Here is a 19,163-nt window from a genome sequence, read left to right as displayed (position 1 = left end):
TCGATCCCAGGACCCTCGGATCATGACCTGAGCTGATGGCAGACGCTTAACCATCTGAGCCACCCAGGCGCCCCTCTATTTAATTTTTTATTGTAAAATTCACATAACATAAAATTTACCATTTTAAGGTATACAGTCCAGTGGCATTTAATACATTCACAATATCGTGCAGCTATCACCACTATCAACTGCTAGAATATTTTCATCCCCCCAGAAGGAAACCCATGCCCATCAAGCTGCTACTCCCCATTACCATTTTCTCCCAGCCCCTGGTAACTACTAATCTGCTTAGTCTGTGCATTTCCCTCTTCTGGCTATTTCATATAAATAGAATCACACAATAGGTAGCCTTTTGTGTTGGGTTTCTTTCATTTGGCATAATGTTTTCAAGGTGCATCCATATTGTAGCATGTATCAGGACTTCATTATTTTTTATGATTGAATAATATTCTATACAATGGATAAGCCTTTCTTAAAGTCTGTTTTTTTTTTAAATCTCATTGATTGCTGGTCTTCTCTCTATTATTTCCGTCTTTCTGCTTTCTTCAGGTTTTTCAGTGTTTGAGATGCATGCTCAGATAACCGCAGTAAAGTGGTATAGTTCTGTTGATTTTGCCTTATACACTTTGAGATTCTGTGTTTAGGTGCACATAAATTTAGGATCACCAAAGCTAAACATACACATTTGGGGATCCTACAGTTCCTAACCAGATGACTCGGCATACAATGGGGAAAATAATGTTGGTCATATCCTATTAAGCAGGATGTTGTGAGATTATGTAGGTGAGAGCACTTTTTTAAAGTGTTCATTTTCCCACTTGAATAGAACTTTATTGTTGGCACGGCAGTTGCTTTATATCTACGTAGAGGTTTTGCAGATACTTTCTCATTTACTTCCTCCAACACACCCACAGGAATTCTCTTCATTTTACAGACGTGATTTCTGCTACTAAAGAATTTCAGAAAGTGACTGTGAATCTAGTAGTCAAAGTCCAGCACTTTTGTTTTTGTGTTTTCACCTATATTTACAGAAGGTGCCTCAGGGCAGAATGATGTTATTGGAGTTCTAAGGACATCAGAATTTCACACTTTCAAACCCTTGAGTGCATTGTAGTTACTGCCAACAAGGTTCAGCAGCCTCTAGGAGAAGAATACCAAGTGCACCCACCAAATCAACCCTCTTGTGTCTGCACAGAATTAAACTTGGCAAATTTGGCTCTGGTTCTCTGCCAATGCATTGACAGTTTTTACTGAGTACTCAGTGAATTCGGGTTTTTGTGGGAAAATAAAAGAATTAGTACATGTGTTTTTTACCCAGTATATTTAGGAAGTTAAACTTCAATGCATGCAAATAAATATTTAGTACGTGAGAACTAAAGTAAGAAAGGAAAGGAATTATAAAAGTGAAGGTGAATTTTTGAGTTTTTTACAGTTTTTTTTTTTTTAATGTTGGGTTGTAAATTGCTGGTGATAAAAAGAAATTCTAATTTTATTTTATTTTATTATTATTATTTTTTAAAAGATTTTATTTATTTATTTGACAGAGAGAGACACAGCGAAAGAGGGAACACAAGGCAGAGGGAGTGGGAGAGGGAGAAGCAGGCTTCCCGTGGAGCAGGAAGCCCGATGCGGGGCTCGATCCCAGGACCCTGAGATCATGACCTAAGCCGAAGGCAGACGCTTAACGACTGAGCCACTCAGGCACCCCAAGAAATTCTAATTTTAAAAACCCCCATAATTTTCTATAAGTTAAAATTTTTTATATTTCACAGATCCACATATAGTCTTCTTTATACATTTCAACATCTTTGAAATGGAAAGTTAGTGTATAATTGATGGTTCCTTAGAACTATTTTCATTTTACAATTCCTTAAAACTATCAGTTATACCCTAATTGTGTTGTAGACTAATGATAGTTTTTTTCTTTCCTAGTGGCACATGAAATAATAAAACAAAGTAATAAAATAATTAAAAGAAAATAATTCTTTAACACTGATGACATTTTAAAGTTAATAAAATATGGTATATTAAAGTATTCCAGAGGCTCCTGTAATACTTTTCAAACATTCATTCATTCATTAATTCAATATATATTGGGCCCTTCACCTGTGTTTGGTGCTAAACTGGGCTTTGGGGCTATAACAATAAACAAGACAGTATTATATGGGTTTGTAGTCTAATGAGAAAAACAGAAAAGTAATAAGGTATTAATAATACAGAGCTGTAAGAATAACAAAGAAGCATGGTGCAAAGGATGTATGAAAAGGGTGTTTAAGAATTAGGATCAAGAAAGACTGGCCAAATTCCAAACTTATGCCTGAAGGAGCAAGTAGGATTTGGTTAAATAACAAATGGGGAATGGAAATGTTATGGGGAAAAAGTGTTTCAAACAAAAGAGTAGGTGCAAAAGGCCAGAGCAACATTTCCATAGACAGTAGAACTTTCAAAGTAACTGATTGGAGATCATTAGTTATTCAAAGAGTTTTCACTTTTCTTCTAGACAAGCATTCTTAATATCTGGCCTTGGTCACCAAGGGCTTCCGGGATGCTCATGTGAGACCATTGAAAGCTAGCATGAGTGTTTTGTATACATATGACCCCAAGGGCAGGGTTTACTGCATTCGTCAGAGTCTCAAAGTTAGTTGAGTCCCTTCAAAAAGAGTTAAGAATGAGTGCTCTAAGTTCTCACATGGTAGAACAAATTAGAAAGGCTATTCATATATTGTCTAATTCATTCAATAAATAAATTAGTAAGTTAATAAATTAATTGGGTCAGAGGAGGAGGGCATGGCATCTCTTGTTTACTCCCCAACTCACCCTCCAGTCCCTGCTCCTCCTGCTTCCCTTATGCCCCATTCCATGCCATTTGTTTATTCTTCCATTCCTTCTCCAAAGTTTTGAGCAGCTACCGTGCCAGAAACTGTTCTAGGAGTTGAAGAGAAGGTAGATGACAGATTAGTCACAGTCTGTGCCCTCCTCAAGTTTACATGCTAGTGAGGGAAGGCAGGCTACCTATAAGTAAACAAAAAGATAAACAAGATGGTTCCATAAGGTGAAGGGGGATGTGAAGGCAGGGATGATGGAGTCTTTAACAGTCTGTATAGCACATTCTCAGCCACTATTGACTGGGGCACTGTGTGGGAGAAGACTCCTGGAAACCCTGTCATGGCAGCGTTAACCCTTTAGTTGCTGGATCATGACAAAGTATGTGTGTGTGTGGACGTGGGGACAGGGGAGAGTTCTAGGGGAAGGGGAATGGTCAGTGTTGTGGAGGACTTCTTGGGGAGTCTGAAGAAGTATTTACCAACCAGAACAGAGATATGTCACTATTCTAACAATCAATAACTCTGTACTGGGGCCAACAATTTCATATTAGTTGTGGGGTCTTGGTGACTGATGGTGGGCAGAAGATGTGAAGGGAGGCTATTATAGATAGATAGTAACATTGAAAATGGCCTCTCAGCGAAGACCTGAATGACAGAAAAGAAAAACTCAAGGAGCAGTCAGGGAGCAGGTAATGATGTGGAGAGCATTCTAGCCAAAGGATAACAAAGGCAAAAATGATGAGGTGCGATAGCCTGACGTGTTTACAGAACAATAAGAAGGCTAATGTTGCTGGAACATTATGCTGAGGGAATGATAAGAAATTAGGTCAGATGATAGGTGCAGGCCAGATCTCGTCTGGCCTCTGAGATCATGATGAGAAAGTAAAATGAGAAATGGGGAAATGATATGATCTGACTTATCTTTTTAAGAGCTTACTCTAGCTGCAGTTAGGAGAATGGATTGGGAGTTAGGGAGAGAAGAGTGAAAAGTTTTTTGGGGTTGTTTTGTTTTGTTTTGTTTGAGCCTAGAGACAATGGTAGCCCGGATCAGAGCGATGGCAGTGGAAGTGGAAAGAAGTGGGCTGATTCGATATTTATTTGCAAGTTGTGGTGGTTTTAAAGATATGTCACACATTCTTTGATATGCCTTCCCTCAAGAGGTAGAGCTTAATTTTCCTCGCCTTGAATGTGGGCTGGAGCCCTTTGCTTCTAGCAAACAGAATATGGCAGAAGTTTAGAGGTGTCACTTCTGTGGTAAGACTGTGGCTTCCATTTTGGGGGCATGCTGACTTGCTCTGTTAGTTTGCTCACCCTGTGGGATGTCAGCTACTTTATTATGCTACAGCTCTGTGGAAAGGCTCATGAGGCAAGAGACCAAAGACTGCCAACAACTATGTGGGTCATCTTGGAAGCTGATCTTACCTCTTCCACCCCACCCTAGATGAGCCTTCAGATAAGCGTACAGCTGTATTAGCCAGGGTTCTCCAGAACCAATAGTATAGATGATAGATAGATAGATGATAGATAGATAGATAGATAGATAGATAGATAGATAGATAGATAGATAGGAGGAGATTTACTGTGGGAATTGGCCTACATAATTATGAAGGCTGAGGTATGCCACGATATGCTATCTGGAAGCTGGAGAGCCAGGAAAACCAGTGGTATAATTCAGTCTAGTCTGAAGGCCTGAGAAATGAGGGGGCCGCTGACAAGTTCCAGAGTCTGAAGGTCCAAGAGCCAGAAGCTTTGATATCCAAGGGCAGATGAAGATGGATGTCCCAGCTCAAATAAAGAAAGAGAGAATTTGTCCTTCCTCCACCTTTTTGTTCTATTCGGGCCCTCAATGTGCCCATGCACATTACTGAAGATTGATGAATGATGAATGATGAATTGATGAATGATGAATGATGATTAATGAAGATTGATCTTTTTTACTCAGTTTATTGATTCAAATGTTAATCTCTTCCAGAAACACTCTCCCAGACACACCCAGAAATAATTTACCAGCTATCTGGGCATCACTTAGTCCAGTCAGGTTAACACATAAAATTAACCATCACAACAACTCTGGCTGACAGCTCAGCTGCCAATTCATGAAAGACCTTGAGCCAGAGATATCCAGTTATGCCACACCTAGGTCACTGACCCCCAGAAATTATGAGATAATGAATGCGTGTTGTTTTTAACTGCTAGATTTTGGCACAATTTGTTGTGAAGCAATAGATAATACAGAAGGAAGGCCTATGGGACTGACTAATATATTTGGTGCAAGGAGGTATTAGAGAAAGGGCTGGGTGAATGAGGATGCCTAGGTTTGGGGTTTGAGCAACTGGAGGGTAGAGGTGCCATTTATTGAAGTGTGGAGAGATTGGAGGACATAACATGTTGGGGTGGGGAATCAAGAGTTCTGCTATGGACACATTTTAAGGAGACTATTAGACATCCCAGTGAGGGTATAAACCAGGCAGGCACTAGTGAGTGAGCACAAATTGAGGGCTCAGCAGCCAACCAGTCATTAATGTTTAATAAAGGACCACTCTTTGCCAGGCTCCTTTCTATGCATTGAGGTCATAGTGGGAAATAAGACAGAACCCCCAAAACTCAAGGAGCTTCTATTCCATTAGGCAGCAACAGGCCACAAATATATAAGGAAATTAAAAAGATGATTTCAAAAACAGTGAGTAATGAAAGATATGGGATAATGTCAAAAGGTTGCTGGAGGTGGGGTGTGCTACTTTAGCTAGAAAGATCAAGGATGATTTATTAGAGCCCCAGTAACAAGCTTGAGTGAAGTGTGTACCTTTTGGAAACACCGGCATACAGATCCTATTTAAATCCACTGGAATTGATGGGATCACCTCAAGAGAGAATGTAAAAAAAGAAGATATTTTAGAGCAAGTCCTAGGGCTTCTTCATTTAGAGGTCAGTGACAGGAGGATCCTGCCAAGAAGATGAAGAAGGTAAGGAAAAATTTGGGAGAGGGTGGAAGCACAGAATCCAAAAGAGGTAAGTATTTGAAAAGGCAGTGGTGATCTGTGGTCAACGTGGTTACAAGTTGAATATGGTTACAGCAGAGAAGTAACCACCAGATTTGATAACATGGATATTCTGGGTAGTTTAAAAAGAGTAAATTCTACAGTTGAGTCAAAGGAACACTAGTTATATTAGAATGGGTTAAGTAGAGAATGGGAGATTGGAGATATTCTCTGAAGTTAGTTACAGAATCAAACAATCATTTGCTTATGCTCATAAACAATGAGCAAGGAATTGGGGCAGGGCTCAGTAGGTAGATTCTTCTGCTCCACATGGTGTCAACTGGGGTGACTCAATGGTATTCAGTTGGTGGCTGGACTAGTCTGGAGTGTCCAAGAAGGCTTCATTCCAGGTCTGCTGCCTTGGTGTGGATGGCTAGAGGGCTGGCCACTTTTCCTCTCCATGTGTTCAGAACCTTTCCTGTGAACACTCCAATGGTGTGATGAGATTTATGATGCAGAAGCTCAAGGTTTAAGAGCAAGTGTTCCAAGTGACAAGAGGTAGAAGCTGTTCATCTCTAAGGCTGTGCCTGCAAACTGGAATAGCACCACTGAATTTTATGAATTAAGCCATTCACAGAGTCAGCACCCAGTTGAGGGCAAGGTCCCATGCCCACTCCTCAACAGGAGATGTATCAAAGAATTTGTGGCCATCATTCATCTGTTACAAGAGGTGATAAAATGGAAGCAGCAACTGTTGGCAAATATTTCAGAGGTTTTTAAAAGCGAGAGAGAGAAAGAGCAGAGAAAGAGGGAAGAGTTAGAATGTGGGGTCAAAGAGCATTTTCCCCAGAAATCTATGAGTCACACTAAAGCATGTTGGTATCTGATCACATTATCGCAGAGAAGAGGACTAGATGGATGTTGCAGGAGAGGGAAGTTGCACCTGAGTCCAAAATCCTTGAGAAGGAAAGAAAGAAAGGGAATGGCTGGTCTTTAGTGAAGTAGGGAACACTTTCTTCATGGAAACAAGAGAGAAAGGAGACATGGGTGTTCAGAGGCACCTCCTTTCCGGCTTTGCTCCAGTATCCCCTTAACAGTGAGGCTTTTCCCAATTCCCATTCTTTAAATGGCACCTCAGTACTCCTTATCTTTTTTCCCTGTTTTATCCTTTTCCATAGAATATGTGCATATCCATAATGCATACATGCATCCCCCACAGCACTATATAAGCAGTAGTGATGTATTTTATGGATTTCTAGAGCACAGCAGGTACTCAATAAGTGGCCGGTGAGTGCCCGGAATGAATGAATGTTGCATTGATGTACTTGCTGAGCTGTAAGCTCAGGAGTGTTGCTCAGACATTGAGATGCCTGAAATCCAGATGTTTGAAGGTGACACACAGTGGTAACCTGGTGAGAATGAAGTTAGATCCTAGGGGTTCTAATCACAGCCCTTTCTCCCTTCCGTGCCTTTTCTGGCTGAGTCACGGTGGTCCCATTACTGAACCCCTCTGAGCCACAGGGATTAGGACCTTGTTGGCACAAAGTGAGCACTCATCAAAGCCTGGCTCTCTTTTCCCACAGCTCTCCATTTCCACCAACCGGCATGCTCTCCGCCTCTTGCAGGGTCTGGGCAGCTGTTCCCTATCTCCTCTCTTCAAGGTCTCCAGGGAGCACGCAGCTCCTGGCCTCTGGTGCTGATCCCAAGCCAGTGCCCTCCGTGCTGCGGAGAGGAGAGGGGTGGGGCAGGCCGAGCCCGGGCAGCCCCAGCGGGGCTCAGGCTGCAGGCAGGCCAGTCTCCCGCAGTCTGTGTATCAGCCCAGTCCTCTGTTCCTGTCCGAACCATGGCAAAGCTGATGATGCTCACCCTCTTGGGGCTGGGACTGGCACTTTTCAGGGATCACCGGGCTTCTTATCAGTAAGTTGGGTTGTGGTGAGGGCTGCAGCCCCTGTCCTTGCCACCCCGCCAACCCCAGGAGCTCCCCTGAAAGTGGGGTGTAGTTTTAAACTGAAAGTCCCCAGGTAAGTTTTAGATGCACATCCTGCAGGTTGAAAACATGTCCTTGTTCACAGCCTGAGAGATGGAGGAAGGGGACCCATCACACTGGTGTGATGGCCAAGTTGTTGGCATACACAAATTGATTTCTCATGAGGATCCGTGTGCTTGGCTACAGAATCACCTCTCATTCTCGCTTCAAGATAGAGCACCAGACCCGGGATCTCCCCTGATAACTGGGTCAGTTAGGGAAGGAGCCGCCCCGTAATGGCCATAAATCTTTCCCAACTTAGGGATTCTCAATTTGAGGCCACATGGAGACACAAAACACGTGCGGAGCAGAGCAGGTGGGAGCAAACACTCTGTGAGGGCCTGCCCCCACCTCTTACTCGCTCCAGTTGGGCAGTGGTGGAGGGTAGTTGTGGGGGGGAGGATAGAACCCTGGCGCAGGCATCTGATGTCCTGGGTTCTCGCTCTGTCCCTTCCATTATGGGATCTTGGGCAAATCACTTTACATCTCTAACATTCTCGGCTCCAATAAGCCTGAACCAATAAGACACACTCATCCTGCCTGGAACATAGTAACTATTGAATAAATGTTAGTGCTCTGCTTCCCTTAAAGTACTTATAAACCCTTAGCTACTGTAAGGGGGGGGGGGTTAGTTTTTAAGAATGTTTCAGCATGGGTACCTGGGTGGCTCAGTCGTTAAGCGTCTGCCTTCGGCTCGGGTCATGATCCTGGAGTCCCGGGATTGAGTCCCGCATCGGGCTCCCTGCTCGGCAGGAGGCCTGCTTCTCCCTCTCCCACTCCCCCTGCTTGTGTTCCTGCTCTCGCTGTCTCTCTCTCTGTCAAATAAATAAATAAAAATCTTTAAAAAAAAAAAAAAAAGAATGTTTCAGTAGTTTCATGGTAACTTTACAGGGGTTCAAAGTCTAGAGACCATCCTAATTCCTAAGGTTTAGTCAATATCTTGTTATTTACTTTGAAGTAAAACATTACTAAAAACCAAATTGAACATTTTAGCCTTTCAAAAAACTTTCATGACCCTAAGCTTTCTTTCAGAATAATTTTTTTTACAAACTATTGGGTTTTTTTCTTCTAATTGTTGATTATTTTTGTAATCACAAACTATTAGAGAAAAGTAACAGTGATTTGGGGTTCAAATCATGTAAAAATTACGGTTTGTGGATTTTCATTAAACATAGTACTATTTGATGCTAAAGGAGAATCTCTCTATTATATTTATTTTATTTAATACATATATATTATACATATTAATACATATATACATATATTATACATACATATGTATATTCCCCCACAGCATATGTGTGGGTCATGGTATTATCCTGGGATGAAAATAAATGAGATATAAATATCTAACACCCCTTGTGGGCTTTATCCTTTCAATTCTGCATCTGTACCTGGGTTTCTTCTGTCCCCACTTTTCCAGAGGCCCCACACCAAGATGTCTTCTGAAGGATTACAGATCTGCCAGGAAGGAGTGAGGGTCTGTCTTTCTGGTTTACCTTCCTTAATTTACTCTAAGAATGGAGACTGTAGGCATTTTGTATATGTTTTTGTGTAAAAGCATAGCCTTACTACCCCAACCCTGAAAAGTTTCTCTCTCAACATGTGGTCTGAGCTTATGTGATTCGACTTTAATATTTCCCCAAATTTGTTCCTTAGACCATGAGCCACAAGACTTGCTCCACAAAAACAAAACAAAAAAGCAAAAACAAAAAGCACATTCCTTGGACATATAAATTTGGGAAGTGTTATCTATTGTAGCCTTTTCCTAGAGATTGGCGGGCACTCTAGCATATTGGAAGCTTTGAAAAATCCTTCAGCTACAAATAAACAGAAACAAAAACAAGACGATTTTGCTTTAAGTCATCCTTTCACAGACTTACTTGCCCACACCTCCATTCCCCTCTCTTGGTACCATCTATAATCTCCCTGTCCGACTCTCTGGGATACAGTTTGAAAAGGACTGTTCGATAGCACTGACTTGCACCAAGACAAATTTCAACATGAAAAAGTTGGGACCTGTCCTTGGGCAGCAAGGGGACCTTGGCCTTCGTTTCTGGGCCTCTCCTCTGATTCTGATTTTTCTGAAAGGACAGAAGTACACTATGATGATAGCCCAGTGTAACACCAGTTCCTGCGAGTCCCTTTATTGGCCTTGCCTGTGGTTTCCCATTGTGGATAGCATGTCTGCAGGAGACGCTGTGCTGTGGGGCTGCCTGGAAGCAGGAAGACCTGGAGTCTCATCTGGAATTCAGAATTTACTGCTTTATTTTCAGCACCTGGATCCAGTGAGGCGGGATGGAACCTTAGTCCTTAAACTTCTACCTGTATGGCTAAGATTAACAGCACAGGAAACAACAGGTGTTGGCCAGGATGCAGAGAAAGAGGAACCCACTTACACTGTTGGTGGGAATGCAAGCTGGTGGGGCCACTCTGGAAGACAGTATGGAGGTTCCTCAAGAAGTTAAAAATAGAACTACTCTAGGACCCAGCAATTGCACTATTACATATTTACCCAAAGGATACAAAAATACAGATTTGAAGGGATACATGCACCCCTGATGTTTATAGCAGCATTATCAACAATAGCCAAAACAATGGAGAGAGCCCAAATGTCCATTAACAGATGAATGGATAAAGAAGATGTGGAATATATATGCAATGGAATATTACGCAGCCATCAGAAAGAATGAACTCTTGCTGTTTGTAACAATGTGGATGGAGTTAGAATGTATTATGCTAAGTGAAATAAGTCAGCCAGAGAAAGACAAATACCATATGATTTCACTCATATGTAGAATTTAAGAAAAAAAAAAAAGCAGATGAACATATGGGAAGGGATGGGGGGGAAGGAGAGAGGGAAACAAACTAAAAGAGACTCTTAAGGATAGAGAACAAACTGAGGGTTGCTGGAGGGAGGTGGGTGGGGTGTTGGGCTAAATGGGTGATGGGTATTAAGGAGGGCACATGTTGTGATGAGCACTGGGTATTGTATGTAAGTGATGAATCACTAAATTCTACTTCAGAAACCAAAATTGTTAACTAAGTAAAATTTAAATTTAAAAAATCTTATTTAAAAATGAAAGAAAAAAAAAACTTCTACCTTTAATCAGACATTTGAGAAGGCAAGAGGAAAGTGGGAGTGAGATGAACCTCTGGTTTTAGAATGGAAAGGGGATCTAGAACAACCTGGGGAATAGGAACGATGCAGGGCCAAGAGGATGGTGGTTAGGGAGATGGAGGATGGGAGCAGCCCAGACAGGAGCAGGAAGGGAAATTGCACCCCCTGTTTGAAAGGCCCTGAAGCCTCAGTCCTCAAAGGGGCTGTGGACCAGATGCATGAGCATCGGCTGGGAGCTCAATCTCAGTTGCACCATCTCGGGCCTCACCCCACACTACAGAATCCAAATCAGCACCATTTAACAAGTTCCCCCAAGGGATTTGTATGCACTTCTTTAAAGGACATTCAAATCCTATATCACCCATGTTAGAACCAGATCAAGAGATTCTGAAGGATGGGTAAATTACATTTGTTACCATTTAGAGGTAAGGCCCTTGAGTCCCAGAGAAGATCATGAATCTGCCCAAGGAAGAGAAGGGAAGAGAATATGTCCTGACACCTGCAACAGGAGCAACCCAAACCCCCACAGTGGATACAACCTGTGTTCTTCAGAGATCCAGTAGACAGGAGTGGGGCAGGTTCACATGAGATTATATAGGTCTGGGGCTGGTGGGAACTTGTGAAAGGATTTAAAAGGTGTCTCGAGGGGGTTCCCTAATGCTTTCGAGGTGATAACAGCACCGAGGAAGGAACCGAGAGAGCTCCCCTGGATCAGTAGTCTCCCCTGCCCAGCTCTGTAGTCGGCTGTTGTGACCTTGTAGGGTCCCAATGAGGAATAATGGAGGAATGAGGAGTGTATAGTGGCAGAAAGTAGACTGAGGAGGCTGAATATGGCCCCAAGGAAAGTTCCAGAGTGGATTTCTTAACGCATAAGCTAAAGATCCTCACTTTCTTTTGTGAGAAGCAAGCACATATGCGCAAATCCAAGGAATGCCTTGGACTAGGCTGTAAACAGCGCCCTAGGGGTGTGGAATGTCACAGCCCTGCATCTCTATGGCAACTTGCCCATTCCTAAATTGCTGCTTGTGACGTGTGAGACCACTGTTTCCCTGCATTAGAAGGAGACTGCAAAGCTAATGTGAGCATTTCTGCCACCCCACGCCCGCTCCACATTCCACGCCACAGTGGGAAGAGGGCAGTGGTGGATTCCAGCAGAACTGGGCTGGGTGCCATTTCTGCAACTTCCAAGTCACTTTACCATGCTGAGCCTGTCTCTCTACCTAACACTTATAGGATGATATAGTACATATCATAGTAGGATAAATATAAAATCTGGCACATGAAAGGTACTCTGTAAATGTTAGCTTTATTTTTTGCCATATGCTATTGCAAAAATCCACCTACGGATGATCCACCTAATGAGTGATATTTGAATATATATTAGGATAATGTCTCGTGTGACTGACCCTAGGCTAAGGATGAATAAATAACTCTCCAGCCTTCTCTATCAATACAACTGACACCACTTTCTCCATCTGATGCACCAGCCTAGTAATTCCACAAAACAACTCGGCAGACATCTACGGACGACCTTCTCTCTGCCGGTGCTGGGTCCTTGCTGGGTCACAAAGATGAATAGGATGCAGTATTCACTCACAGATTTCAGGGTTTACTATGAGCCACAAGACCAAAAACCAGTAACTACAAAACAATAGGGTCAGAGACATGATAGGTGTAGAAGAGGAGGTTCATGCAGATAAAGGAGTTATTAATCCTATCACAGAAGACCAGGAGGAGCTACAAAAAGGCATGAGAAGGAGTCTTTCCCCCCCGGGGTTAGGAGGTATGGGCATTCTAGGCAGAGGGAGAAGTGGGAACAAAGAAAAAGAGGTGTGAAATTGATATGTAGAAAAGGGCCCCGGGGCACCTGGGTGGCTCAGTCATTAAGCGTCTGCTTCGGCTCAGGTCATGATCCCAGGGTCCTGGGATCGAGCCCCGCATCTGGCTCCCTGCTCCGCGGGAAGCCTACCTTTCCCTCTCCCCTCCCCCTGCTTGTGTCTCTCTCTGTCAAATAAATAAATAAATAAAATCTTTAAAAAAAAAGAAAGAAAAGAAAAGGGCCCCGTATCATGACACCTCATGTCAAATCCCATCTCTACCATTTGAAATAAGCAACAACAAGCAACCTACGTAGCTTCTCTTTGCTTCAGTTTTCTTACCTACCAATCAGGTAAAATATTAATTGTTGCCTCAAACATGACGAGGAAATTAATTGGGGAAGTATGCACGAGAGCCCTTAACATAGGGCTTGGCACGCATTTGGTCCCAATGAGGAATAATGGAGGAATGAGGAGTGTATAGTGGCAGAAAGTAGACTGAGGAGGCTGAATATGGCCCCAAGGAAAGTTCCAGAGTGGATTTCTTAACGCATAAGCTAAAGATCCTCACTTTCTTTTGTGAGAAGCAAGCACATATTTGCGAAGAATAATTCACAGCGGGGATTGTGTGATTTCTGGCCAGACTTCAGAGGCCTATGAATCAGGGGCACACCGCAGACATTGAATTTTATCCCTTAGACCTGGAACATTTGAACCTAAGCAAGCCCTTGATCAGATATTTCCTGATAATTAAGATTAAGATAGAAAAATATGAGCTGGATTATAGCAACGCAGGCGCCATTGTCTTCTGGTGCTTCCTCCGGTTTTAGGCAGTGTTGCCTGCACGTGCTGAGCAGAAGACCGACTGTGAGCTTTGCCTAAAACCTCAGGAAGGGGCTGGAGGATTAAATGAGGGTTTATACAGTACCTGAGCTGTAGTATTGGTGATTATTCTGTCGAGATATGACTTGTTTTGGGGCCACACATTTGAACTCAAAGCAAATGAGTGCTGATTTCATGCCTCCTTAGCTACCCTGGGCTCCCTTTGACTGTGATTATTCTACCTTTTCCAGGTCAGAGATGGTCTGGCATGAGAGAGAAGCCTGAATCAGGATAGGGGCTGATCGGCTCTGCTTTTCTCTGCCTTCTATTATCCCATCAGGTTTGATGGGTCTTGTGACCAGGCAGTGCGTCTGTTCTTCCCAGGTGGCTTTGGCTCTAAGACAATCTAATTTGGCTATCCTTGGTATTTTTCACAAGTCTCGGCCCACTCAGTGATTTCATGTCATCGAATCTTTTCTATAGGACCTGCAACTTCAACATCATTTGTGCTGTCCTTTGAATCCCTTGGGGCACTTTACGGATATTCACTGAGCTTTCCCTAGACCAATGTTTTCCAAAATGGAGGTTCATAAATCAAATTTAGTAGATTATGGCCAGCATTTTAAAATGAATGAAATAGAATTGAATAGAAAGGTTAAGAATGTATTACATGTATTCAGATGAGCATTCTTTTGTGAACCTGTTTTAGGGTATGTGTGTGTGTGTGTGCCATGCAAAATCCTTTTCCTAATGCATCGTCCTTTTCCCTTTTATTTCTTTATTGTGAACTTTTGTAATTATAATGTCAGATTCCCATTTTTTAAATACCTTGTAGCTTCTCAGGTCATGGGGACAGATCCCAACTTTCCCTTGAAGTCTCCTTTGTAAATCCAAGTCCATCATTCAGGGAACCACCCTCTGTTCACAGGCCAGGCCTTCTTCAGCTATTCATTCATCTCTGGAGCTCTAGCACCCGGGCTGGTGGTTCTCCACTCTGGTTGTGCTTCAGGATAAACTGTGGTTTCTCCTGTTAACAATGATTAACAAAGCTAATTGCTAGATCCCACTCCCAGCCTGTTAGGTCAGACCCTCTCCAAAGGTGGAATTGATGGCCAGCGCCATGGCAGTAGGAACATGTTAAATTTTTTCTGGATGAAAGATGGAGCACCCCCAATTCCTATCATTTTATACCATCTTAAGAATTTTATCCAGAGTGTCCCCTAGCCCAACCTCTTCCTCTGTGAGACTAAATTATCAGTAAGGCAAGTGAAGAATTTCTCAGCCTATCTTTAGCCAAATAAGATTTCTGGGCATTCTTCAATAATCGTTGCTACTCGCTAAGACCATATTGTATCATTAGTTCTCAAAAAAATGTTGATTGTTTACATCTGTTGGCCGTGCTGATGTTGTGGGCCCGTTCTTTTAAATGCCTCGGCAATAGTTTTGCTCTGCTCAGGCAGCCGGCTTGTACGTCCTTCCCACATCTGTCCTTTTTTCTTTTGTCCTTCGCTCAAATGTTCCCTGGGATGTTTATGCACTCAAATTTAATAAGTTGCTTTTGTGTGTGTGTGTGAAATGTCTTTTTATATGCTGGCCTTGGGTATGATTTTCTGAAGTTATAAACCCTTTAAGCACACCTGTGTTGTTCAAGTGACACACCCCAAAGCAGATGCCCAGTCCAGGCTCTGGAGCCAGACTGGGCAGATGGGTAGGAGGCCCATCTGTCAGCAGCCCTAAAACATCAATGGAGTAAATTGGAACCATGTTGCTATTTAACCCAAATTACCACATAGGACTCCTTACGCAGCTGATGAAGTAGTTCCTATTCCTGCCAAAGTGCGCAGAGCTCTGGAGAGGACATGATGTATTTCCTTTGTGGATCAGTCCACCTCGGCTAAATAAACACTGAATGTACCCAGAGGCCCCGCAGGTCTTATTCTGACCTTGTCTGGTAGAATCACTCAGACTCCAGGGACCGCTAACCCCAGGGTTGAAACTCAGGCAAAGTCCAGTTGAGGAGAACTTTATTGGCGGCTAACTTTTGCAACTTAATTGCAATTTCTGAATAGTTTTAGGTGCGTTTTATTCCTTTTTTTTTCCTCCCCCAGAACACGACTTCATGCCTTCCGAGAAGTAACACCAGTCGAACTTCCTAACTGCAATTTAGTTAAAGGAATAGGTAAGTATGTAGAGAGGAGGAAGTATCTCATTGGAACTTGCAGTATTATCTTGCTATTGATTTGATTAATACACCTGTTTAATTTTGTTCAAAAAATAGAACCATGAACCAGGAGAGAATGATTAAGTCAGTAGTTAATTATAAATACCAACGTACTTGACTTTTGACTTCACCAACATATGGCCAAGGTATTGACGGTTTTTCATAGTTTGTTTTTGTTTGGTCAGTTTAGCAAAAACAGTAAGTGGGAACAATGTTTGATTTTATGGTAATACAACCTGAGGAGATTCCAGGGGAGGGACAGGGGAAGGAGAAAAAGCAGTGAGTAAAGGGACAAAATTTAAAAAGCTCTCACACACCTTGGCAGTTACCACAAGACTTCTCCTCATGCATCTCTCTTTTAAATATGGGGGAAGAGTATTTTTTCCCAGAAGTTCTCAGCAGATTTCCCCTCAGATCTCATTAGTCAGAGATAGACAACAGGCTGGGGCCCTAGCTGCAAAGGAAGCTGGGAAAGTAATTATGGGGCTCCCATTGGGGAAGGCAGGCCCTGTCAGCAAAGATAAAAGGCTAGGGGAATAGCAGCTTATAGGCAACCAACAGGGAGTGTCACAGGACTCAAGTCCCCATCTGGTTTCAACCAACCAATTTTGTTATTTGAGGACTACTTGTTTGAGATCCATGCTTTGGATGTTATGTTTTGTTGTGCTAAGTTTAGAATTATTTATCTCGGTTGACTAAGGAAGGAAAGGCTATACCATATGACTTATTCAGTCAGCATCAAAAAGGTTGGCCAGATATCTTACAGTGCAATCTTTCTCTAGAAAACAAATATGATATTGATATTAGATATCACTGGATATTTGAAAAACAAACATCTCCACTAAGAGTATCAATACAAAATCAAAAATCTCATTTGTCTCTAGGATGATAGAGATTTTAAAAATGTACATGGAAAGTATAATTAGCTTGGCGATATTTTACTGATGCTTATAATTAATAGTGGATGCGTATTTTGCATATGAAATGTATCCCCATTTTAACTGAAGCATTTGGAATCTGCCTATATTTCCAATATGGTTCTCAAAAGAATTTACTGGATTTGGAATTAAGTATTAATATATGTTGGTAGTTTACGCTGTGTCTTTAACAAAACAGCGAGCTGTTTTCAAATAATTGTACCTTTTATAAATTTTGTGAATTTCCATGAACTTTATGTAGATTTCAGAGTCCGAGGAAAAAGTTCTAGTCCATTAATTTAAAAAATACATATTAAGTGTAAATTTTAATTACACTTAATTATATCAGTGTCTTCTAATTTTTATAGAATCCTATTAGTCAATTTGAAGAAGTAAATGAAAGAGTTAATTATTCTGAATCTATCAAATAAGAGCTAAATATGTAGCCCCATTTTCCAGTGAAGAGCGATAAAGAAAAGGATCACCAGCGCCCTGCAATCGTCTACAACACTCTGTACTGACTGTTCTCTTTTCTGGCAGAAACTGGCTCTGAAGACTTGAAGATACTCCCTAATGGACTGGCTTTCATTAGCTCTGTAAGTGGTTTCTTTCTTTACAGTGCTCTACACCATGTTCTAGATCCAGCAGCTTAAGTCTTTTGTTTAAGCTTGCTATTTACCAATGCCCACCTTCAAATAAAATAAGCAGTCATATGGTTCAAAAAACCAACAGTATATACATTTTACACCGGTGTTAAAATTATGGCTGTATGCCTTCTAGGCATATTTGTACTCCTGTGTGTACGCTGAACTCGAATATTACCTTATCTTCCATTGTAGCAATTTCTGAGTCCAATGAGTTCAGGAATGGCTTTCCATCGATGGTCTATCCCTTGAGGCACTTAAGTGGTATAGTCAAATATTTACTGAATTGGGTGTATGTTTCTATATATCCCTCCACATGTCATTTAGATTTTACCTTTTTCTTTCACACTTTTCAAAATAAGCCCTTTAATCTAAAATTATTGATAGGCCATTCCACAATTTCCACACTTTGAAGAGTGAAGCCACCATGTTTGTTGAACCTCTTCTGCATACAAACCACGGTGGTGGTGACATAGCTCAAAAACAAAAGAAGTCAACACCCTTTGCTGGCTGTTGTAATTTATTTAGTCCAGTTTTCTCCTGTGAAGATGGAAGACTAGTCATCTTCTCCAGCAGTGTCTTACAAACCCCTTTTCTAAAGCAACAGAATAACATATTCCAAGCAAAATCTTATATGGGACCCCAGCATCTAAAACAAAAAACAGCTGTGTTGTTCTAATTGAAGGCTAAGAAAGAAGTTGTCTCTGGGCTCACTAGACTTCCCCTAAAACTCTGTCCCTGAGATGCTTCCAAGGAACCTGCCAGGAGACATTTTAAAAACCATAACCAATGTTCTCTCCATATTCTTTGCTTATATGATTGAAGCCCATTAGCAATTGCCCAGTTGGTCTACTTTTCCATTTTTGATCTTTCTCATGAGTTGGGAGCTGTGGTATGGGACACATATGGCTTTGCTGCTGGTGATGGAAGGGTCCGAGCCAGTGTGTTGTGTGGGGTGGACTGGTGGAACACGTGGCTTCCAGAACCCCCATGGGCCTATCGCACAAGCCAACCAAGAGGCTTCCCATGTGGCCCTGTGACGCGAAGTAGACAGTATGACCCCATGTGCTATCTACCGCCTCGATCAGCTTTTGAAGTATTTGTAATGTGCCTATTTTTTTCTTCTTCATGTTTCGTAAGGGATTAAAATATCCTGGAATAAAGAGCTTTGCACCTGATAAGCCTGGCAAAATTCTTCTGATGGACCTGAATGAAGAAGATCCAAAAGTGTTAGAACTCAGGGTCACTGGAAGTAACTTCGATCAGTCTTCATTTAACCCTCATGGGATTAGCACATTCACAGATGAAGGTAACGCTATTTAATGCTTACAGTGCAATTGCACTTAAAATTTGTGCAAACAAAGCCAACAAAGCCAAAATTTAAAAACAAAGCCAAAATTTAAAAAATGTTAAAGAATGAATATTTCCTCTCAGTCAACTACAGTATAATCATGATTAATGTTACTCTTCTGTTAAACGTATCCCATATGTTAATGAAATATAATATTATAACCACTCTGGTGCTTGAGAATGCTAAAATACTTAAGGTTTGTAAAGCACTTATTTTTAAAAATACCAGCATTCACATTATCTCTATAATTACGGTAACAATAATATTTAGCTCTGATCATTATTTCAAATAATTGTCCACATCCGGGAATTTACAGGGATAGATTTTTCTAACAGAAGGCATCAGCAACGTTATAGATCCACTGACAGAAAGTCACCATGGTCAGTTTTCTCTCAGCCCTGTCACTTTCCGTGCCCTTCTGTCCACTGGTGCCTCTGTTTT

The 19,163-nt window shown here is 41.8% G+C and overlaps 1 protein-coding gene across 1 annotated transcript in view; it reads left to right on the top strand.

The window, feature by feature from the left end:
• The first annotated feature begins 7,646 nt into the window (after positions 1–7,646).
• Positions 7,647–19,163, top strand: part of PON1 (paraoxonase 1) — a 31,959-nt gene continuing 20,442 nt past the window's right edge. The window contains exons 1-4 of the mRNA XM_035021416.1: positions 7,647–7,720; positions 15,698–15,768; positions 17,268–17,323; positions 18,512–18,680. Of these exons, the coding sequence (XP_034877307.1) occupies positions 7,647–7,720; positions 15,698–15,768; positions 17,268–17,323; positions 18,512–18,680 (370 nt within the window). The remainder of the gene's footprint in view (positions 7,721–15,697; positions 15,769–17,267; positions 17,324–18,511; positions 18,681–19,163) is intronic.

Source organism: Mirounga leonina, unplaced genomic scaffold (assembly GCF_011800145.1).
Source record: "Mirounga leonina isolate KUSES-001 unplaced genomic scaffold, KU_Mleo_1.0 Mir_174, whole genome shotgun sequence".
NCBI lineage: Eukaryota > Metazoa > Chordata > Mammalia > Carnivora > Phocidae > Mirounga > Mirounga leonina.
This window is presented reverse-complemented; position numbering and strand designations above follow the sequence as displayed.